This window comes from Mustela erminea, chromosome 6, assembly GCF_009829155.1.
Source record: "Mustela erminea isolate mMusErm1 chromosome 6, mMusErm1.Pri, whole genome shotgun sequence".
NCBI classification, from domain to species: Eukaryota; Metazoa; Chordata; class Mammalia; order Carnivora; family Mustelidae; genus Mustela; species Mustela erminea.
In genome coordinates this window covers 33,553,303-33,576,570 of record NC_045619.1, presented here as the reverse complement: position 1 = coordinate 33,576,570, position 23,268 = coordinate 33,553,303, and the positions used below count along the sequence as shown (strand labels likewise).

The following is a 23,268-nucleotide window of genomic DNA, read 5'->3' as shown; positions in this document are numbered from 1 at the left end:
TATTGCTTTCAATGCCTCTGGCTCCGCTTTCCACTCCTACCCATCGCAAGCATGTCCACAAGCCGCGGCATTCCAGAAAGAAAGGAAAGGCCAAGGCTCGTGAGCGCTGAAAGCGCCGGGACGCCGAGCTCCTCCGGGTTAGAAGCAGAAGCCGCCCCTCCACCGCGGCCGACCCAGGGAAGAGCTGCCAACCTAACTGGCTTCTTGCGATTCGGGTTAATGTGGATCTTCCACATAAACGATTTACGGATGAAATAAAAGCCCTTTAGAGTAATACTTCCTTTCAAGTTCTTAAGACGCCTCTAAATCTTTCTGGTAGTGAGTGGCCGGCGTGGGGGCGGGGTGGGGAGCGGGTGTCGGGCAGCCGGCCCGGAAGGGCGCGGAGAGCAGGGAGTGGAGGGTTAACTGCTTTGCGATCTCACCAAGCTCTTCCGAAATGCCAGTCCGCTGTCGCGGCGACAATGTTTCTGGGTGTCGGGGGCCTCGTCCCTCCTGGCATTTGTCTGAAATGGAGCTGTCTGTCTAACCTAGGCCTGGACGCGCCCTGCCCGGGTAAGTGGGGGAAGGTGGGGGTGGGGTGAGGGCGGAGGGGGACCCTGGGTGGAGTTAGTCGCCTGCCTATTTTCATATTCATTAGAACTGGGAGGTTGCCCGTTGAGCCCAACTGAGTTTCAAGATATAAAAGCAACTTCGGGTGCCCCCTTTCCATCCCGGACGTATTAAAGGGCTCGGAGCCGGGAAGCTCCCGGCCCCGCAGCGCTCGCTTCCCCTTCCCTCCTCGGCCCTCCCTTCTCCCGCCCACTTGCGCCCTCCCCCAGCGCTCTCCAGCCTCTGCGCCCCAGGAGCTCCGCGACAGCCTTCCAGGATTATGGAGTTTCTGAGCGAGAAGTTTGCCCTCAAGAGCCCGCCGAGTAAAAACAGTGACTTCTACATGGGCGCAGGAGGCGCGTTGGAGCACGTTATGGAGACGCTGGACAATGAGTCCTTTTACAGCAAAGCGTCCGCGGGCAAATGCGTGCAGGCCTTCGGGCCCCTGCCCCGCGCCGAGCATCACGTGCGCCTGGAGAGAGCCTCGCCTTGTCAGGAGAGCGGCGGTGAGTCGCCTGCCCGAGCCTCGGCCACCCTTCTGCAAACCCTAAGTGCGGGGAAGTGTCGGGACAGGCTAGCGGGGAGGAAGGAAGGAAGGATGGATGGAAGGAAGGAAAGGGGGAGCGAGAGTCCGGAGGGCGGAGGAAGGCAATGGAACAGTGAGCGTTTTAAGAAGCGGTGTTCTGGCTGCCGCCGACTTGGAAGGGCCAAGGAAGGACGAGGCGCTAGATTGCCTCCGCGCGGTTCCGTTTTAGCTGTCGAGGGCTGTCCCTTCTGGGTCCCGGACTCCCTCTGTCCAGGATCCAACAGTAAACTGATAGCGCGGTAAAGAGAGTGTAATTGAGTCAAGACAGCGCTCTTCCTCTGTGAGCCCGACGCGCTGCCCTCGCAGACGGAGCAGAAATCGATCATAGCTCGTTAGAGGATGTCACTGTTGTCACGAACAAGAAACTTTGAGTTCCTTTAGGTGAAAAACCTTTTAAGAAAAGTTTCCCAAGACGTAGCAGTATTTCTCTTTGTGAAATTGGAAGATTGGTAGATTAACTTGTGTGAAGTTGTGACTTCTGATTCTTTGGGTTTGCAATACAGTACACATAATTTTTTTTTTCCTAAACACATCACTTTCAGTAGCTTCGGATAAAGAATTCCCAATATAAGCACTCACTCCCGAACTCTGTATTGTCTATTTTTCTGACTCCACATTAAAAGTCACCTAAGAGCCCTCTCTCGGAATGCTTCTGGGTGAAATCTTCAACTTTGAACGGCCAAGTATCTCAAAGTCAAAATGTTATCAAAACAAACCATCTATCTTTTCTATCTTGTAACCCAATACAAACCTATTTTTTTAAGATCGAGACAGCTAAAGCAAGTTTACAATTCCAAGAGGACTTTTCCTTATCATTGTATATATTCCACAGTTAAGCTGTAAGGAGCGGGTTGCTTTAAAATAACAAACGAATTAAGTGTGAAATATTTACAACAAGCCTCCCGCCCCCTGTTTTAATGGAGAGTCAAAATCCAGCAAGGTACTGGCTCATAGGAGCTCATTTTCTAAATACTGTGTACACAGTAAGTTTAAAAAAAAAACAAAAAACCCTCCTATCTTTTACTAATTCGGCATTGCAAATTACTTTTCACTTGCAAGGTTGAACCAAAAGTAAAGGTGGGAAGGACAGAGAAAATCAGTTAAATAGTTTGTCATTTATTTAGAAAGACACACGCAATTAATTTTTATTTTTGATATGCTAATTTTTGGCTTTCTAGTTGTATTTCAGACTGCAGTATCTTTATTTTTGGAATTCTTACATGTATACGTAAAATTATTCGAATGGACAGGATTTAAAAAACAAAAAAACGATTCTCTGACGTCCTAACAATTGCTGGATGGGACTACATCCTATTTTAAATTGTCGGGAATCCAAAATAAGAGAAATAGGTGATTCTTGATACCTTAACAACTTTTTAACAAATATCACACTTCTAGGTTGAATTTTAATAGGAAAGTATTAAGTAAGATGAATGTAGGCAGCAGTTCGCTAAATTTAGGAAAGCTCCTGTCTTTCTCCTGAGATGCCCTTAGCCTCACGGCTGCTTCCCCTCCCCCATCCCTAATTACCGAAGTTCCCCCATTTAACTCAGCCCTAGACAAAACCTTATTGTTAATCAGTCATGGCTCTTCTTTATATCTAGTTTTACATCACATCTTTTGCATAAAAGATATTAAGCATTTAAGTTATCTTAGGTCTTAAAGTTCAAAACATTGGTATAATGATTAGAACAGTTGCTAAAATATGTTATGAGATAATTTAAAAACAGACAAAAACGAAATAAGTATTGCAACTCTTTGGAAATTATTGTTCCAGCTGGGTTCTTTACTTTTTCAAAAACTCTTTGCAATTTCATTACGTGCGTCCATTGCATGTCTCAGTGTGTGTGTGTGTGTGTGTGGCACCATGTGATAGATTTTTGTTTTATATCATATTGCAAGCATGCAATCAAATCTGGAGGATATCACTGAGAGTGAAACACTCCTAAACAGAATGGAAGATGACATCTTTTGTTATCTTTTAATAGATGTTTTAATGTCTGCTTTAGGGAAAAATAAAGCTTTCTGTCTTAAAACACATTTTATGACTTAATCATATATATATATATGACCTATTGAGAAAGAATCACAAGTGAATTTTTACACTAAAGAAGTCTACTTAAATTTTATTCTGTTCTAAAAGAAGCACTTCCAGAAACTGACATGAAAGTCATTAATTTAGCAGGTCACTTTTTGAAAAAAACATTAAAAAGCAGACATGAATGTACAGTCACAATATTCAACATACAGTAGAAAAAAACCATATCTTAAATCTGTAGTCCATACTACAGAGCAGGAAGATAACTTTTGGGAAGAGTTTGGATTGGGATTTAGAAGTATTGTTTTTAAAATTGAAATTTTTCAGTTTTTACAAATTAAACTGTCTTGAGCCATGTAAGTAGCTCAATTTTGTCTGCTGTGAATAAATACATACACTACTTATATTAAATATAGTTCACTTTTCAAAGATTAAGCTCAATTTTTTAAAAAAAGTCTAGAACATCTTTTAATTTGATCACCTTATTTGATTCTAAATTATGTGCATAATCATTACATTAGCCATGTAAAATAGAACTGTAAAATCTGGTAAATTATATGAGTTCCATGTCACACATTTTGAAATGGCTTTAAACCTGCCCAGAGTGGATTAATAATAGTGCCAGATATGATGTTTGAATTAATAATGGCACAGTAAATCATTAACAGACTGCTTTCCTGATGCTGTAAATGACTTCAACTTAATTTCTTCATTGAAATGTTTCACAATCCTCAGAACTGTTGTTTTCCCCCCTCTGGGTACAGTGAACTATGGGATCACTAAAGTAGAAGGACAGCCTCTTCACACCGAACTAAATAGAGCTATGGACAACTGTAACAGTCTCCGGATGTCTCCCGTGAAAGGGATGCCAGAAAAGGGAGAACTGGATGAACTTGGGGATAAATGTGACAGCAACGTATCCAGCAGTAAGAAGCGGAGACACCGAACCACCTTTACCAGCCTGCAGCTGGAGGAGCTGGAGAAGGTCTTTCAGAAAACCCATTACCCGGATGTATATGTCAGAGAACAGCTTGCTCTGAGGACAGAGCTCACGGAGGCCAGGGTGCAGGTAGGAGCCAAATGAAGGCCTTGGGTGTGTGCTGGGAGTGGGAGATACTGTTAGAATAATTCAGCGGTTGCATTTTGCCACAAAAGAAGAAACTGATTCTCCAACTAAAGGTATAGAACAATGTACTATATGCATGTAGGTCTACTAAAATTTCTTTTTCCTTGCAAAGAATTTAATCACTCACACAAAAACCTAAAAGAACACTTGACTTATTACATAGGCATACAAATTAATGATTATTTAAAAAAAAGAGAACATCATAAATATCTCTAATTTAAATATTAATTTTTAAAGGGCAAAAACCCAGAATCATAGCTATCTATTTACTAATACATTTATTTTATTTTGTTTTGTTTTCTATTTTATCAGACATTAAGGTTCTTTTTACATTACACACCAGGTATTAGTAAATTCTTTGTGTAAGGGCCCATAGATCTATAATTTTATTAGGTTGGGGTTATAATAAAACAAAGAAAAAAATGAAACAGTCTTATAAATTTGCAATTGTTAAATATACAATAACTTATTTTTACTACACATAAAGAAAGGTCGTATAGCTCACTTGTAATTTTTCTAGCTCTAATAGTTGCCTTACCATTCCATTTTAACTTTGAAATGTAGATAGTTTGCATCTTTTTTGCAGAAGCAATAGAAATAATGCTCTTAAAGTAATTTAAAAATATATATTCAATTATATTTTAAGTTATACTCAAATCATCAAATTGGGTGGCACAATATACTCAACTTTTTAAATCATTTGAAAAAAATTATATTAAGTAAATTTCTATCTCTTAGACATATTTTATTTTTCTGGAGTTGGTATTCTTAAACAACATTTTATTGGTTCTCAAGTAACAACAATTTCAGGGAATCGCCTGTTTCTTTGTGCATTTTTACTACGCCAAATAGGAGAATATTAAAGTTTGCAATTCCCATACAGTATAAGAATAGAGAAATGAATAAAATAGTGAAGAATTTTGTCATGAGAGTAATAGTGTTTCTTCTGAAGATTAAGCCATTGCAAGTCCATTTCATCATTAAAAGCAGCATTTGGTGGTGTGGGAATACCAAGCAGCAGGATTTTTCTTTAGCTTGTAGAGAGAATACTTACTTTATTTTAGTTCAGGAAGTAAATATACAGAAAGTTGATGCTAATGAAGAATTCTGAATTGTCAAGTGTTAACATCAGTCCCATGTGTGTGCTATTTTATTATTATTATTTTTTTGCCTTGTGTTCATATATTTGGATTAGTTATACTTGTAACCATAGAAAAATTTGTTTACTTATAGAGTGATCAGCTGTGCACAATGGATGTTTTCGCCTTAACATTTCATCAATTCCTGATTAATTTTTGTCTAAAAACATGCACAGAGAGCCAACCTGAACGTAATTTATTCAGGTTTTCTCTTTCTGGCTTTTCGTATCAGAGTGATAATTCATACCTATTTTAAGGAGATTGTACAGATCTCTTTTCTCAATGAAAAAAAAGAAAAACTTCATTACTAAATTCCCTTACTATACTCCTAGTGTCTGTGAAGACAGGGAGAAAATATTTTATGTTTTGTTTTGTTGTTGTTATTATGGGCCCTAGGCATTGTGTGTAATACACCTTTACCAGCAGTGTTCTAAGAAACAATACTGAACATGTAGCTCTCATAGCCTTATTTTAATCGCTGGAAACTAAAGTGCCACCTTAAATTTGCAGCACATGCTTGCATATCGAACTGAGGCTTAATATGTATGCATAAATATGATGGTAAACATAGAGAAGATTATAATTGATTATGAAAAAGTAAAAATTTTAAGTAAATTTTAACAGTCTGCACTTTGATATGTGATTTCCAGCTTTTTTGTAAGTATTTTCTATTCTGAACATAGTTCAGAAGAGCTGAAGAGCTTCCTGACAGCTGCTTGTGAAATGTCTACTCAAAAATATCAAAAAACACATACTGAATATAACTTTTTGTGTCTCCCTTTAATCCATTAAAATATTAAGTGAAGATTCTGGAGAGTTCCACATGTGAATTAGTGATAAGGAAGATGGTTATTATGATAAATATTATTAGTATAGAAATAGAGATATTTGGATGAGAGCTTAGTGATTCTATAGAGGCTCTAGTAACTAATAGGCTTTCTTGAACATGGGTATATCTTCCCATTTATCCTATTATTTGTGTTACCTATAAGTCTCTTATATTGGAAAAATGATTTGGAGATTTTTGAGCATTTCTTATAAGGGAAGATAAGTATTATAAGTGGTATAATTTATGTAATAAGCACATTTGTATATTTTAAAACTAGAGTTCAATTTCAGATGGTTCCATTTTACCTATAGTCTTTATCATGCTCAATCTAATATGTGATCTTAATATTTTCTGTTTCTAAATAATCATATTTCTGCCAGTACCATATGTTTGGATGTAATCTTAGTGTTTAAATTTTTCTAAGATTATCTAAGGTATGGGTACAACCCAACACAGTCTTCACTCTGTGACATGTTCTAAAGATAATTGTTTTGACAGATCCAGATATTAATTTGGTTATAGTTTGGCTGGGTTAATGTTATGTGCATAACCCCATACTAAAAAACCATGAATGTCTTCCAGATTTGCAGCATTCTCTGAGAGGAAAATTATCTATGATAATTTGGAGACATAGGAATCTTTAAAATCATATAATCTAATTACTTTTTATTTTCCAAAATGAAAAAAGAGTCTGAGACATAGTAAATGTTTTTTTTTAAAGTATCTCCTCCCTTTCTATTAATTTATATTGCCTCATGGACATACCACTTACCAGGGTGAAATAGAAAGTAAAACTTGTGGCTACTTTTGTGACATAAATTTATTTCTTAGTGATTTTGTACACCTGGTTTGTTCTTTCTGATCTGTGGCTTTTAATAACACCATTGCATTTTCAAATATTCCTCATCTAAAATTATACTTTTTAAAAAAATTAGGTTTGGTTTCAAAATCGAAGGGCCAAGTGGAGAAAAAGAGAACGTTATGGCCAAATACAACAAGCTAAAAGCCATTTTGCTGCCACCTATGATATATCAGTTTTGCCAAGGACTGACAGCTATCCACAGGTATGGTAAACGTCACAGAATACTGATCGCGAAAAATAGATGTGGTTTGTATATTCCTAAAAGGAATATTATTATTGGCTTTATTATGTCTGATGCAATAGTCAAGAATGAAAATGTTAACCTCCAGAAGACTTTTTGCATGTTTGTTAGATGCTTATTTTACTAAAATATTTATTTCATTATTATTTACTTTTGGAACCATTTGTTCAAAAATATTTTAGGGTCCCTTCCTTATCACACATTGCCAACAACTGAAGTAGCATCATTCACAGTATAAACCTTTTAATTAGTCTACATTTTAACTATTCAGACTCATTTCCTTTGTTAACTTTTTTAACAAATAAATAAAGCATTGCTTGGCGTGCTGTCTCTGTGGCTAATGTTTTATGAGCCATCCCCTAACCTAGTGGTGGTGTGGTCTATGAAAGCTTCAGTTCCACTTAAAAATATCTCTTTTTCTATGTTGTCTTTCTAGCTTTGTTTCTAGTCCATTGTTTCATTGTTTCTAGTCCATTTGTTTAGCCTTTGGTTACTTAAAACATTTATAGGATTAGTACTGAAGATCATTTAAAAAATTTACCACATTTAAAAACACATTCAGGGACGCCTGGGTGGCTCAGTTGGTTGAGCAGCTGCCTTCGGCTCAGGTCATGATCCCAGCGTCCTGGGATCGAGTCCCACATCGGGCTCCTTGCTGGGCAGGGAGTCTGCTTCTCCCTCTGCGTCTGCCTGTGTTCACTCTCTCTCCCTCTCTCTTTCTGACAAATAAATAAAATCTTTAAAAACAAAACAAAACCACATTCACCCCTTTCTATGGGAGTTCTCATCTCATTTTAAAGAGCATGTAGAAATTCCTTTTCTTCTCATTATTTCCCTTTAATTTTGAGGTTTTTTTTTCTTTCTCACAGTTTGTAATTCATGTAAACAAGATACATTTTATCTTTTTAATTGGACATTCATTTTTCCTATTACTGAGTTACAGTATTCAGAACTATATTTGATACATGATAAGGAACACTTGTATTATAAGGAGCGAGATATTTGTTATTTCATTCCTTACTGTTTAAGGATCTACATTGTTACAGACCATTTTGAAAACAAATATGTAACGTATGTGCTCAGGGAAGACCTTGACAGTCCAGTAACCAAATCTTTGCAGCCTAAAACTGAAGGGTATTCATTTTCTTCAACTCTAAGTTGAAGTTCATACCTTGTGAGCACAAATTCAGTCCTTTAGCTTTGTGCATCCTTCTATTCTGATGCTTTTTATGATTCTTAAAAACCTATTTTGAGAGCTTCATCCTTCCAGATAAATTCACCAAATTTATTAATGTCTTATCACATGTGAGTAAAAGCCTCAGAGATCACCTGGTTCTGTCCTTCTAAACGTTAGGAAACGAGACCCATGGGGAGTTAAGGAATCGGCCCGTGATGACAGCAATGACCTGTGATCACAGGAGTGTCCTCACAGGACAGCCTGTGAAGGGCTGCTGCAGCTAAGCCTTGCTACTGCAGTTTACCAGAAGACGACATGAGCTTCGGAATAAATGTCCACACCTGCCCTCAGGAGAACCTTGTTTTTCTTACTCTAGGAATTTATCTTAAAGGAGTTCCTTCTTTTCCTCCAGTTTAAAAGCATATATATATATATATATATATATATATATATATGCCTTTAATTATATAATAAATATTATATATTATATATATACATATGCCTTTAAATATATAATAAATATTTTATAAATTATATAAATATTATATATATGTCTTTAAATATATAATAAATATTATATATTTTATATATATACACATATGCCTTTAAATATATAATACACATTTTATATATATATATTCTGCTCCTTATCAACATAGGGCAAATGAGCTTTGATTCACCCAATAGTTTTGAGTGTCCTAACTGAGTAGTGAACAAAGTGCTGCGAGGAAGTCTCCCTGGTAGGTTCTAAGCTCCCTGAGAGCAGGCACTCTGGTGGGTTCGTGATTGTTAATACAGCCATGACCCTTATAGGATCAGGCCGTGTTCTGAGAGGGTTACGTGGAGTAACTCATTTCATCCTTATCACGATCTTACACAATAGGTGTTCTTGATGAATTCTCCTCATTTTCCATATGAGTAAACTGAGACACAGAGAGGGGAGATACTTAACCTTCATTAGGGACGAAGCCGCGATCTATCTCATCGCAAGCAGTCTGGCTCCCACGTGCAAGATCTTAACCCATCCCATAGACTCTCTCCCAACAGCTGTGTTGAAAAGATGGAATAATTAATAAATGAATACCAAAGGAGCGTAAAGCGTAAGTTGCATTAGGCAGGTTTGCAGTTTCGCTCAGGGGAGCAGAAACTAAACACAGAATCAGTAAAATAACAATGAATACGACCGAGATAGTGTGTATTGGCAGGTATTTGAGATATTTCGAACTACTTCACTGTGATAAATTTAGAAATAGTAAAGTTACAAATTAATGAACTCTTTTCAAATGGACTTCATATACTCTTACTAGTCAAGTGTGCTCCATCACACTTCTTGACTACAACATACTTTTTTTTGCATCTTTTTATTTCGGTTTTCGTTTTTTTCCTGGGAAACCCCATTTCCGTTTGTTTGTGTGGGTTTTTTTCCCCCCACTTCCCTGTGCCTTGCTGGTGGTTGCCTTAACTCTAACTTAACTTTCTTCTTCAGTGCAACATAAAACATTTAGAAGAGTGCCGGGCACGAACTAAACTCTTTATAAGGGCTTAATGTAACTTAATACACTCTTAGTCATTCTTTTTCCTAGGATTATCTTGCCATTGTGTTACTGTGCCTCATAGCTTTAGAGATGGTCTGTTAGCACACTGAGGTAACCTACTAGTACCTCAAGTACTAAGTACCTCAAGCAGGAAGGGAGATGGTACAATCATGGAGGGAGATGGTATAATCAAATTATACGTTTGATAGTCTTTTTCACTCCAACAAAGGATTAATTTAAAAATTTCCCTTCACAAGTCATGGGAATTTTTCACCAATTTTCCTTGTGGTTTCTCCAAAATTTATGTACATTGGTTATACCAACTCTTAAATTAAGTATGGTAACACAGGCATCACATGCTGAAGTTACTGTTTTTGAAGTTATTTTGACAGTATAATTCATCAACAGTAATAAAACTCAATACTGTAAAATCTATTGTAACTTTTTATATTGGTAAGTCATTAGACATTTGGTTGCCAAAAATACTGAAATCAGAATGTCTCTCACTCCCCAGTGTGGGTATTGGATAAAGTCAGGAAAATTCCATCTGAACTTAAAAATATGTGGTTGACTTTTTTTTTTATTTTGAAGAAATAATTATGCCAAGATCATGTCTCGCAAGCTTCAGCCTAAAGGAAACTTTTTTTTTGAGCATGTGCCTTGAAAATAGAAATTATAATCAGAAAAATAAGAACCAAAACAGAATCCAACAACTTAGTGCAGTAAGACACTGAGCTTGGTTACTGTTACTAATTACAGAAAAAAATATTAATTACCAAAAAGTTGGAAACTAGAAACAGGACAGAAATAAAGAACTAACAATTTGGCAGGAAAACAAAAGCTTACACAGAAATACATGAAAACAGAAATGGTTGAGAAAATGGTCTCTTCAGATCTGTTCAATGTGGATAATAATCTTGCCAACTATAAAAGTATCTCTATATAACCTATAATAGGTTTATTTATGAATATAATTAATATTTTCTAAAGTGTTCTAAATACTTTGTTTCCATTGATCTCATTAAAAAATAGTAACAACAGCCCTACTGGTAAAATTAATACCTAGCAGTTGAGGGCTTATTTTAGCCCAGGCTTCTTTCATATGGCCATTAATTCATTGAACTTAAGTCCAGATTTTCTGAGTGCAGGGGTTCAGAGCTCTTTAAGCACCATCACTGAGCAATGAAATATTTCAATTTTGACCCTAAAAGACCAAATCATTTTGGAAAGCAAGCATGCTTTCATTTTTAAATATATAAAATAATGATATAAAGCGTTTAAAAAATGTAGACACTTTTTAGACTGTTTTCAGGTATTCTTTTTAAAAAAGTATTTATGTTTCAAAAAAAGAGTACAACAGTATTAAGCAAATTATGTATACACTGAATAGATGTGAAAAAAAGTCGTTTTTCACTTCAACATTCTGGAATATCTTATGAACCCCAAACTAATCAATTTCGGTAAAAAGAGATAATTTCTGGATCTCTGGGGTCCTTAGCAGTTCTCTTTCCCTCTCTGAGTCTCAATTTCTTCCTCCGTTGAAAGAAATAGATTACAAAGATTTTGCAGAACACTTTCAACTTAATTTTTTTTTTTCTTCCAGAGTCATTTGCATTTTAGGCAACAAATGTATGCTAGGTACTGTGTGAGGCACGGGTTATATAAATGATCCAGACAAAATATCTTCCTTTTTGGTCAAGATTACAAATTTGGTCAAAATTTCATACCAAATTCTGCAGACACTTCTTAATGCAACCCACACCCAGCAGACTAAAAGGACCTATGTAATTTTGTCTTAGAGTTGAAAAAGCAAGCATCTATCAAGAGTAGATTCTAATTTATTTCTCGTTTATGGACACCAAATCATTTTTAAAAATAATTATTTTGTCGAATAAAATAGTTTTCAAGATCTAAACATTTTCTGGAGGATTAGAGCCAGCCTTCATTCTTAAAAGAATCTCTAGTTTCATGACCTTAGGTTTGGCTTAGATCACATGTGCATCAACTTTATCATTTACTTTCTGGGTAACTTTGGGTAAGTCTCCTGACTTCCTTGATCTTCAGATTTTTTCTTTGTAAAGCAGATATATTATTGGTGCAAGAGTTGGTGGTGTAGAGGATTACTTTTTCTTATTTGTGAAGATTAAATGGATTTCCAAACAATCGGTACAACCAAGTCATGGAACTTGAGGAGGACGAGGTGTTAATGTTTGACTATGGGCTTCACAGCCAGGGACTTGTGGGTTCAGATCTTGACTCTGCTACTTAATAGATTTTAGAACTTTAGCAAATGAATTAACTTCTAGGCATGTTTCTCCTCATTTATAAAATGGGTATACAAGTTCATACGATGTTCGTGAAGATTAGAAACAGAAGTTTCTGCCAAGTACTTAGGACATTGCCTAGTACATAATGAGTGCTCAATAAGTAGTAACAACTCTATAATAGCCATTAGTCATTATTGATTATCCAGTAGAGAGGTAGCTAAGGGGTGTGAATGTTCTGTTATTACAGCTAACTAATCCGATTTTTGAGTAAATTCACTACTTAAGGGTCTAGGGAAGATCAGATTTAGTTAAATGTACTTTCCTCTTTAAATTAAGATAAACAAATACGGTACTTTAAGGAATGTTTGAGTGTATTCTTAATCCACCAAAATTATTTTCTCATGAAGAAAATATTTTCATCAAAAATTTTTAAAAGGTTTGAAGTTGTTTCCCATCAAAAATTTCCATAGGGTTTTACTTAGTGTATAGTGAGAATCATAACTAAATCTTTGTTTACATAATATATAACAGGACCCATGCAGTGTCTTGCTTTCTGTTGTTTAATAGATGACTTAATAAATGTATGCCACTGGGAGTTTGAACATACCAAAGATTGGATTCAAGTTATAAATAATTTATATATATGTATATTTATTTATATTATGTGTATATATATATATATATATATAGTCATTGGAGCAACTTAAAATACAGATGAACGCTGTACAGTATTTCTAGTTTAATAAATTCTGTTTCAAAAATTGTAATTTACAGTTTTTTAAGGAAATGTTAATGTTTCTATAAAATAGTGATTATGAAAATATTGTTCACTCTGCCCCTTTTAAGAGTAGCATCAGTTCTCTACTAATTTGAAAGGTTCCCTTAAGCTAAAGAAAGAATATTGTCTCCTTCAGCCACTGTGGTTTAGCAATTGAAAGGCATCTGAAACAGTAAATAAATAACCAATAATCTTTTTTTAATGTTGGTAATGTAGCTATACTTGATGCATTGTATAATAAATATTCTCATATTTGTGAGACAACCAATAAAATGGTCCCACAGTGATACAGTGAAACTTCTCTTAGGAGGAATGGAGGGACAAAAATATTAACATCATTGGGTCAACAAGTCATATTAATATGAAATTGCTAATATAATTTAATGTATAAAAATATACAAGCTGTATAACAATTTTTATGAAGAATATTTCATATACATGTATAAGTATATATTAAAAATAATTTACATGTAACATGAAACAGGTATTGTCAACATTTGAGTATATTACCAAAATAAATAATAAGGCAAATGCAAAAATAAATTATTGAAGAGTGCTATTGTTGCTTATACATATAAAAACTATCTCACAGGGGATGGAGAAGACCCGGGAGAGAAATTAAGCCTGAGAAATCTATGACAACGATCTGTAGGTTAAAATCTGCAGCACATGCTGTTATTGTTAATATGAACTCACAATATATTTTATTTTATTATTTTTTTAACTTAATTTTATTTTTTCAGTGTTCCCAGATTCATTGTTTATGCACCACACCCAGTGTTCCATGCAATACGTGCCCTCCTTAACTTAGAATATGTTTTAATTCAGAGGTTTTGCTTGCCATATTTATTAAGCCTCATGTAGCCTCTAAATTTAAAAATATTCTGTGCATATTGGATTTATATTTTAAATTATTAATTCACAAGGAAAACTTAGTTTATATTTTAATCTTTGTTTCTTATAATTGTAGATTTTGTTTTAACTGGAGAATTGTGTCACTAAAAATGAATCAAGCACTGTCAACAATGGCTATCATGCATATATTAAAATACATAAAAAATAATGTGACAGTTAATTGGAAAATACTCCATGTTGATCATTGTTGCTGAATAATGAGCAAAATAGCAAATCCTATTATCTTATTCTGTCCTTAAGTGAGTTGATTTGAAAAGTGTTGTTTTAGGAATATAAAGTGAGATTTCCCACTAGTCTTTTTAATGACCATAACTACCATACAGTTTAAGAATGCATCCAACACTAAAAGAAGAGAAAAAGTATGTCCTTGATGTTTCTTAGGCTTTTGAGTTGGAGCACCTATTTCAAATAGTATTTAAATAATGCAAAATTTAAACACATTAATGTGATGTCATTCTGAAAATTTCCAGACATTAACATTTCTTATCAAGATTAGTGCTTTTAATTTTTGCACTAAAAAAAAAAAAATATATATATATACATATATATATATACTTGCTTTTCTGTAAAGCAGTTTTCTACTCAGATTTTTAGTCTCATATGATTGTTATATCTTACAATGATTTTTTTTATTGGAAAATTCACTGTTCCTTGTTCCAAATCTCTGCACATATTTCTAAGATGAAATTTTATTTAAAAAATTAAAGTAGCAACCAGTATTTAATATATGACTTTTTCCTGACAAATAATTTCTAATCACTACATCTTAATGATACTATATGTTTAAAAGGTATACTTTTGAAATTTTTGAAATGTAAATTAGTTCCAAAATAATCTTAATAATTTTATATTATCTGAATTATTTAATGTGAAGATTACAGCTAATTAATAGGCACTGATGAAAATGTACCCTCATTTCTATCTTAGGTATACCTCAATGTGCTCAGATAAATCTTTTCACTTTGTAATTAATTTAATTGGGATTTTTTTTTTTTTTCAGATGGACAAACTGTCAGTGTTTGAGAATTATTCACTTACTCTGGTAGCGAGTGAGACTTACTCACTGGTAGCAAGTTCACTATTTAGAAAAACATTTATACTCTTTCTCCCTGCCAGGAACTTCTTGATGTAGTTACTAGAAAAGTTATTAGAAACCTAAAATCAGTCAACAGCTAAAAATATCTTCAAGTTACTAAGTGTATGATTCTTATTAACATTTTATCACCCTAAATTTTAAAGGGAGGGTTATGCTAATAAAGAATTTAATGGCATTTTAAAAAATTAAACTGTTTTTGCAGAAAGTCATGTTAGCATTTTTTAAAGAGACCATATAAAAATCTGGTCAATTATAGAAGTGATAATGTGAGCTTACTGTCGGTAGTAAATCTATATAATAAGTTCAATAATATACAAAGTGGTCAATAAATGTAAACAGTCTTTCAAAGAGGAAAACCAAAAATCAACTTTGGGATTTTAATGCAAAGAAGCTATTGCTAAAGCATTATTACAGATAGCTCTCTGTGAATCCCTGACCTGTGTTTTTTTAAAGCAACCTTTAACTCCCACAGGGACATGTGTAGGCATATGGTGTGAAGGTAGTATGAGTATAGCATGTGTGTGTGGCCTCTGTGTGTGTATGTGTGTACATATGGATGTTGGTGGCAAGTAAGAGCCATTTATATATAGAAAAGGAGTAAGGTTAAATAAACTTGTTTTGGTAGAAAAATATTTAGTTTTAGAGTTGCTTTAAAATTAGGGAATGATTGTTACTCATTGATTTCATGTTATTAAGTGTGTCTCTTAGATACAGATTAAATTCCATAGGGTAGTGGCTTCTAAATGGCAGTAACATTAGGAAATAGAATATGTAATTCTGTCATGAAACTGTTTTTTATATATCATGGTACTTTACAGCTAATGCAAAGAGAAACAAACTTGCATTTCTTTTAAAAGGTTTTTTCCAAATATGAAAAGTTGCTTACTATAATAAAATCAGTAAATATATTAGAAACATACACTACGTTTAATATATTAAAATTTCGTTTGTAGTTTTGATTATAAAAGAATATATCAAGTTTCTAAGGTGAAGGTAAATAAGATTTATAATTTCTCATTCATTATTTACCATATGATTTCAACACATGAATATATATCCACAGTGAAAAACTCTTTGTGTGTTTGTGGTATGTATGCGTGTGTGTGTGCATAAAATACAAATACATGTTGACCCTTTCTTTCCTATATATTACTTTTTAATTCCTTGGAAGAAAAATGAGTGTTAAATGAATTTTATTTCTATTTGGAAAGAATCAGACAAAACAACAACAACAACTTTCCTCCTAAATTCAAAGTCATGAAATAATTAAATTTTAACCTTTTATTTGATTAGAAAAACATTAAGGGGCACGTGTTCAGAGTAGAGTGTAGTAAGTCAACCGAACCTCCATTCATGCTCATGAGATTCAGTTGGCTAAGTTCCTGGACAATGCTTTGAACCGTACCCCTAGAACTTTTGTAAAACGTTGTGAAGCACGTTAAAACATGGAATGTTTTTAGATTTTCTACTTCTTTTAAACACAATAAAGGAGAAAAAATGTAAAGGGGTCTTTTTTTTTTTTTGGCACATTGGAAAGTAAGACATGAATATTATTTAATAAGTATTCCTGGTTGTGAAGCTACTTAATATTTTGCAGTTAGAGGCCTGAAAAAAAAAATCAAAAACCCTAAAATTTATTTGGTACTGAGCTCCACCATTGTAGGTGTCTCTGAAATAGTCCAAAAAAGAAAAGTAGTCATCTTATTTAGGAAAAAAAAAAATGTATTCTTTCATTCCAACATCTAATAGCAAATATATTTCTTCTAATGAGTTAGCGAGATTTTTGTGTGGCTTCTCTGTTAACAAATATATATACAGTTTTAGACAATAGGCCTTGTAGGTTCGAGCCCATAGTTTTAACATGACCACTTGTATAAAAATAGAATTGGTGGAGGAGTGGAGGTCTCATAGACTGAGCCTACCTTGACAGCAGATTTATTCAACCACAAGCTCTAACAGCTTTCTTATTTGAGCAAATACTGCCTTTGAGGAATGTTTGAGAAAAAGAGACTTGTGTCATAATTGCCTAAGCTATTTGAAGATTTTCCCATGAATGAAGGATGCTACCTCTTCTGTGTCATTTTTAAAGAACGGAAATAGAAGTGATAGAGGAAGATAACAGCTCACTTTTTTACAGAGCTCCCCTAAAGGGAATGAAAAATTTTTAAAGAGGTGAGCTTCTTATCACAAGAATTAAATATAATTGAAAGTGTACGAGGGTTTTTTGCCTTCTGAAGGAAGTTGGACTTCAGTAGTGTCTCTTAATCCCAGGTGATTTTCAGAATTCCTGTAATATTGTCATTGCTCTAATTTTAATACAAATCCCATAAGCCGCACCCCATGCTTAATGGGTCAGAATCTCCAAGAAGATGTATCTATGATGAAGAATAAGTACGTGCTAGGAAATAAAACTACCTAGAGAAATACAGTCAATAGTGTCTAGGGATGAAATTTTCATGATAATTGTCAAGATTATACAGAATAGTGATTATGGAGCTCATATCCTGAAACAAATTTAGATATATTTGCATAAATTGTCCATAAAATTTTGGTTATACCTGCAAGATGGATCAGTTCAAATTTCATATTCCTCAAGTTTTTTTCAGTCACTATATGAAGTGCTTATTATGTATTGTGTTAAGCTGAAGGATGAATAAAAAGTTATGAGCAAACATTGGGGGTTTTGCTGTCAGAGAATAGAGCCTATGAACCCCCACAAAGCTAAATTTAGGAATAAGTAAATAAATAATTTCAGCTTGTAAGACTAGTTTTTATATCATTGTTGCATTTCTTAAGATTTGTTGGGTTCAGATTTGACCTCTACCGTTGGACTTACACATCTTGTGGAAGGTTCTTAAGCTCTCTGTTCTGTAGTTTTACCTTTTATAAAATGGGGCTACTAAAAGCAAAGAAGCATCTTTTAGTGTGTAGAAATGATAAGGATCCTCACAGTACATCTAATACCATGCATGCAGTAATTAATTGATAGCCATTAGCTGTCATGAGGATGATTTTGATTGTTTTCATCAGATCTTTAATCACCCAGAAGGAATGCTTCAGAGGAAGCAAAACCTCAATTCATTGGGGATATTGTCTTTTTTATGATTTGGATCTAACTTTCGATATCAAAACCAACTAAAACCCTAAAGTCAGATGAAGCCAGGAATTTTTAAATGAAAGAAAGATATGGGGTGGAGAAGATAGAGATCAGGAGATAGGACATACCAGTAAAAATGTGCAACATTATCACTACCCAAGGGACTATTTGGGTATCTTCTCAAATCCAACTAAAATATTGCTGTAGTAACGTGCTTTATCAGTCTGTTCTGTTAAGAAAACATTTCTTTCTATATGCTAGAAATTCTGTCACCAAAAGTAGCACATTTAACTTGTTTGATCATGTCCAGATAAGAAGTTTTGATCAAACTAAAAATACTTGTTTGTGCCAGGGAAACTGGAGATTAATATGAATTATTATGACTTATATGAATATGAATTATAATAGATTAATATGAATTATTTTAGGGAGATTAATTAATAGATTAATATGAATTCTTTAGGGAGAGAACACTTTCTTAATTTACATTCATAGATTACTTTCCTTGCCTGTATCATCCTCACTTCCTTTTTTTAAACTTAGTTATTAAATACATTTCTGTGCATTTAAAATATGATAGATGATTTTAATAATAAATTTCAGCAATACTATATATAAATTGAGGAATCCTCTAACAAACTTAAAATGTAAATAATCTTTCTCTACCTCTATTTTGCCTTTCACTTATTTTTTCAAAAATAAGCAAGCTAGTTCACTTTCATTTCCTGAAAGCCCTTTTGTCAGACATGTGACTGTGGGTTTTGCAGTGTAGCACAATGTTTGATTGAATGTCAGAGGAAAATCACCCAGATCAAGTTAGAAGAGCTAGGTTGACAGAGTAATGACATTAACAGTCCCTCTTACTGGTTTGAGATACATAACTCAGCAATCAGTGGCACCAGTCATTATATTTTGGCTAAAGTGGGATGCATTTAGTACAATCAGCCCAAATTAAAACAACATAACCCATGGTGACTTAAAGATTAATAAAATGTGCAAACCATTATATATATCTATAGATATGTTTCACAGGTTTAATATATTTAAAGCAGCTTATAAATATATTTATATAAATATTTCTGAAATAACACTGAAGTGAGCATTGTGCCAATCTTTGAAGTCCCAACTAAGAGATGAAATTAGTTGTTCAAATTTTCTCTTATGTTTGAAACTGGTTAAGCAGTCTTTTTTTGACTGACAGAGTAACATCTCTACCAGTGCCATGTAGAAGATTCAGTGACATTTTATGCTATTAATTGAAAATAAGTTGTCCTAAAAAGAAGGATTTAAGTGTGAGTATTGTGAAACCACACCGGAGGTTATATGCAGTAGACTGGAATCTTTATGTAAAAATAAATATAAGCAAACATTATTTGTATATGTGTTAAAAACAATTGAGGATATGATACTAATTATCCTGATTTTTAAAAAAGGAAGCCAGAAGTGATAAACATAGGTCTTACTGCTCTTGTAATTCAAATTTTTGTGATAGTATTGCAGTTTTAAAGTTTTGTTTTCTAAGGCTCAAACTCTCATTTCCCTCAGCTACTACTGTTTGCATGTTTTTTCTCTGTGCTTCTCAGTAATGCATGTGATCACTTTTTTTTTCCTTGTCTTTGTTTGAATAGTTGATCTAAGATTCCTCCTATTTAAAACTTGTATTATACAAATTCTACTTAATGTCTCCTTTACCTGCAAGTAAATTTAGAGAAATTTGTGTTTGTTGTTTCCTAATACTAAGAAATGTGAATTTTCTGCACACAAGTGACGATCTAGTTTTCAGTCTTAAATAAAATGTTATATAGTACTTTAATTGTACTCTTATGATATTTTTGCTAGTACCCGCATATTTTTTCAGTTGTGTTTTCATTATTCGGTAATGGTCATGTTTTAGAATTTTAAATTATTTTACATGTCATAATTCTGTTGTAACCTCACCATATCGTAGATAAAGCATAGAAAAAATGTGTAAAATATGTATATATTTCTCATATTCACAGAGCTATGTATTTAAGACTATAGGAAATAGAAGGCAATGAAAGACTAAACATTCCCAATAATGAGTTTGATTAAAGAATCTACAGAGTAAATATCAGGAATGAGAAGCTGCCACACTGAGTCCAACTGCAGAACTTCAGATAATGCAATTGTGTCATTGAGTTTAGAAAGATAAGCTATATTTAAACTTAAAACCTTATTTTAAACTGCTCTTCTAAACACATGGATTTGTCATGAATCTTGACTAAATCTAGATTTCATTTTAAAAATCACGACTATAAAAAGAATCCTCAAGAGACTGACATGTTCTGAGAGTATTTGATGTCAGATATGTGGGTTTTGGTGATCTATTACAGTATAACAGATTGGAAGAATCTTCCAAATAATTACTTTTTAGTAATTACTTTATGTACTCAGAATGTCATTACAGACCACCCAATGGGAGCAAACAACGAATAGCTGACAAAATTGAGTCAACCCTGTTTAACAAATGTAAGGGAACAAAAGTGAGAATGCGTAAATGTAATATTTGTTGTTTTATATATTCCAGATTCAGAACAATTTGTGGGCAGGAAATGCGAGTGGTGGTTCTGTGGTTACTTCATGCATGTTACCACGTGACACGTCCTCCTGCATGACGCCTTATTCTCACTCGCCTCGGACAGATTCCAGTTACACAGGGTTTTCAAACCACCAGAACCAGTTCAGCCACGTGCCCCTCAACAATTTTTTCACTGACTCTCTTCTTACTGGGGCTACCAATGGACATGCATTTGAAACAAAGCCAGAATTCGAAAGGAGGTCTTCCAGTATCGCAGTTCTTCGAATGAAAGCCAAGGAGCACACTGCCAATATTTCATGGGCCATGTAACATACAGTACTCTTTTATTTTTCCTTTAATGGCAAAGTAAAACATTCTATTTCTCATATTTAAAGGATACCACAATAAGCTGCTGTGTGTGGAATTGCTAAAGGTCAAGATATACAGTGAGACCAGCTTAAATGAATAGTTGTTATTATTTAACATTAAAATCTAAGAATGAACCTCTGAAAAGACTAAATAGGTTTACCATCCATCAGTCTCCACAAACTCTGTTTTAGTAGTAAATTTTTTTTCTATTGTACAAGTCGATGAAATACGACCATGCAACTTCTTAAAAGAATAAATGTATTAAACAAATTCCTCTGTTATAGATTGATTTATGTCAGTTCTGTGCAACAAGAAATCCCTTGTAAAATAATATCTGATAAAGGAGGAAATGCACTGGGAAAGTGTCAAGATACCAAAGCTGTCAGGTAAATATTGAAGCAGGGTGTTTTGGGGAGTTGACTGTTATTTCTCTCTCTCTGGCTCCAAGACACAATGGGCATATCCCCCATTGCTGAGAATTTATCTGCAGGCCTAAAAGATTTTTTTACTTATAGATGTTTTAGTGAATTTCCCATGAAATAGAACTCTTCTGAAATGGCCAGCATTTGCATGAAATATTTGGGCATACTTTCCTGAAACCATGTGGCTAAAGGTGATAACTGAAATATTCCGGTGTGATTTAAAATACAGTCATGAGAATAGTTTCTATAAATGCTACCTTTTAAATGAAAAAGTCAGCACCAACTCAGTGAAAAAACCAACACAAACCGACTTAGCATCACACACGAGGAAAAATGTAAGTTACAAAACCTGCTGCTGCTTTTAAACTAAAAGTATGTCATTTTGAATCAAGTGTATGCACAAACTTCTAATAAATACACCAGAAGAAACTTTTTTTTGACATGTCACATTATGCTTTATTATGAAACATTTTCAGTTAAAAGAGCAGCAAATCCAAATTTATATTTATTTCTTGGGCTTATGCAAGTGCACATGTGTGTGTGTTTGTTTTTTGATATATAAGCCGTAAGCATTTTTTTGCTACTGTGGTTTTGCATAGGGAATTAAAATGTCAGAAGGCTCTCTAAAATTTCTGGTGGAAAAGAAAAGAAAAATACATTGCATCTGGAAAATTGCTAACCCCTTTGATTTACTTCTCCTCCCTTTCCCCTGTCACATTCCAAGCTTTTTCAGATGAGTGAAATGTCAACCTCCTTAAAAGACTCTTAATTCATAAAGGCAAAGTAAATTAATTGAAATGAAGATGGGTCCCATGGCTTGGATCAGAGCAAGTTCTGCTCTTTGTACTCCCTTAGAATCTTACTTGTGGTTCGTGTAGACTTTAGGGATATGCTTGGAAGCCCTCTAGACTAAAAGATAGGAATAAATGAATTCTAAAAACTAAATTTCAGAAAAGGTACTTAAATCCAGTGTCTCTTCCTAGTAGGAAAAATATTTACAGCAGTTAGACAATTTTTTGTAATAAAACTTTAAAATCAAGCAGATGATGGAGATGAGTGATGTCCTAAACAAACAGCCCTTGACTTCATAATAACTCTGTTCTTTATTACTTTTGGGTTCTCTCTTTTTAGTTTTCTTCCCAGGACAAACTTGTTCAACTTTGGCCCTGAGAATTATGCTTACATGCACAAGCTCTTGTTAGAAGATTGTTTAGGCAGCTGTTAAATATCCTTCATGTTTTAAAACAGAAGGACTTCTAATACATTCATGTGTCTGGTCAATAGGAGGTTGGTAACTAAAACTTAGAACGAAAGTGTAAGATTTTCTTTTTAAAAATTCCCAAGTTAGTAGTGTTTGTGTTCATTTTCTCCTGCTTTCTTAATTTAAATTTTAATGTCTCTCAGCTAATACATTATATTTTTAAAATGAGGGAAAAAACTCATTTTTGAATCAAGTGTGAATTTCACATCATCCCTTAGTTTTCCTACTACACTTTTTTTCCTCATTGTATTCTAATAATTAGTTAGAGCTTCTGTAACTTATTCTTTTTAAATTTTAACATCTTTTTAACTGAGGTTCTACATCTGCAATGCTTTGTATAAATTTAATTCAATCAGCACTTTTTCTTTTTAACACCTAAAATGTGTGAAGCACTTTTGGGGAT

General features: G+C 34.0%; 1 protein-coding gene across 1 annotated transcript; it reads left to right on the top strand.

The window, feature by feature from the left end:
• The first annotated feature begins 651 nt into the window (after positions 1-651).
• On the top strand, positions 652-21,510 carry ALX1 (ALX homeobox 1). Its single transcript, XM_032346851.1, has 4 exons — positions 652-1,094; positions 3,977-4,281; positions 7,242-7,370; positions 20,823-21,510. The coding sequence occupies exons 1-4, from the start codon at positions 869-871 to the stop codon at positions 21,141-21,143; spliced, it is 981 nt and encodes a 326-aa protein (XP_032202742.1). The 5' UTR covers positions 652-868; the 3' UTR covers positions 21,144-21,510.
• The last annotated feature ends 1,758 nt before the right edge of the window (positions 21,511-23,268 follow it).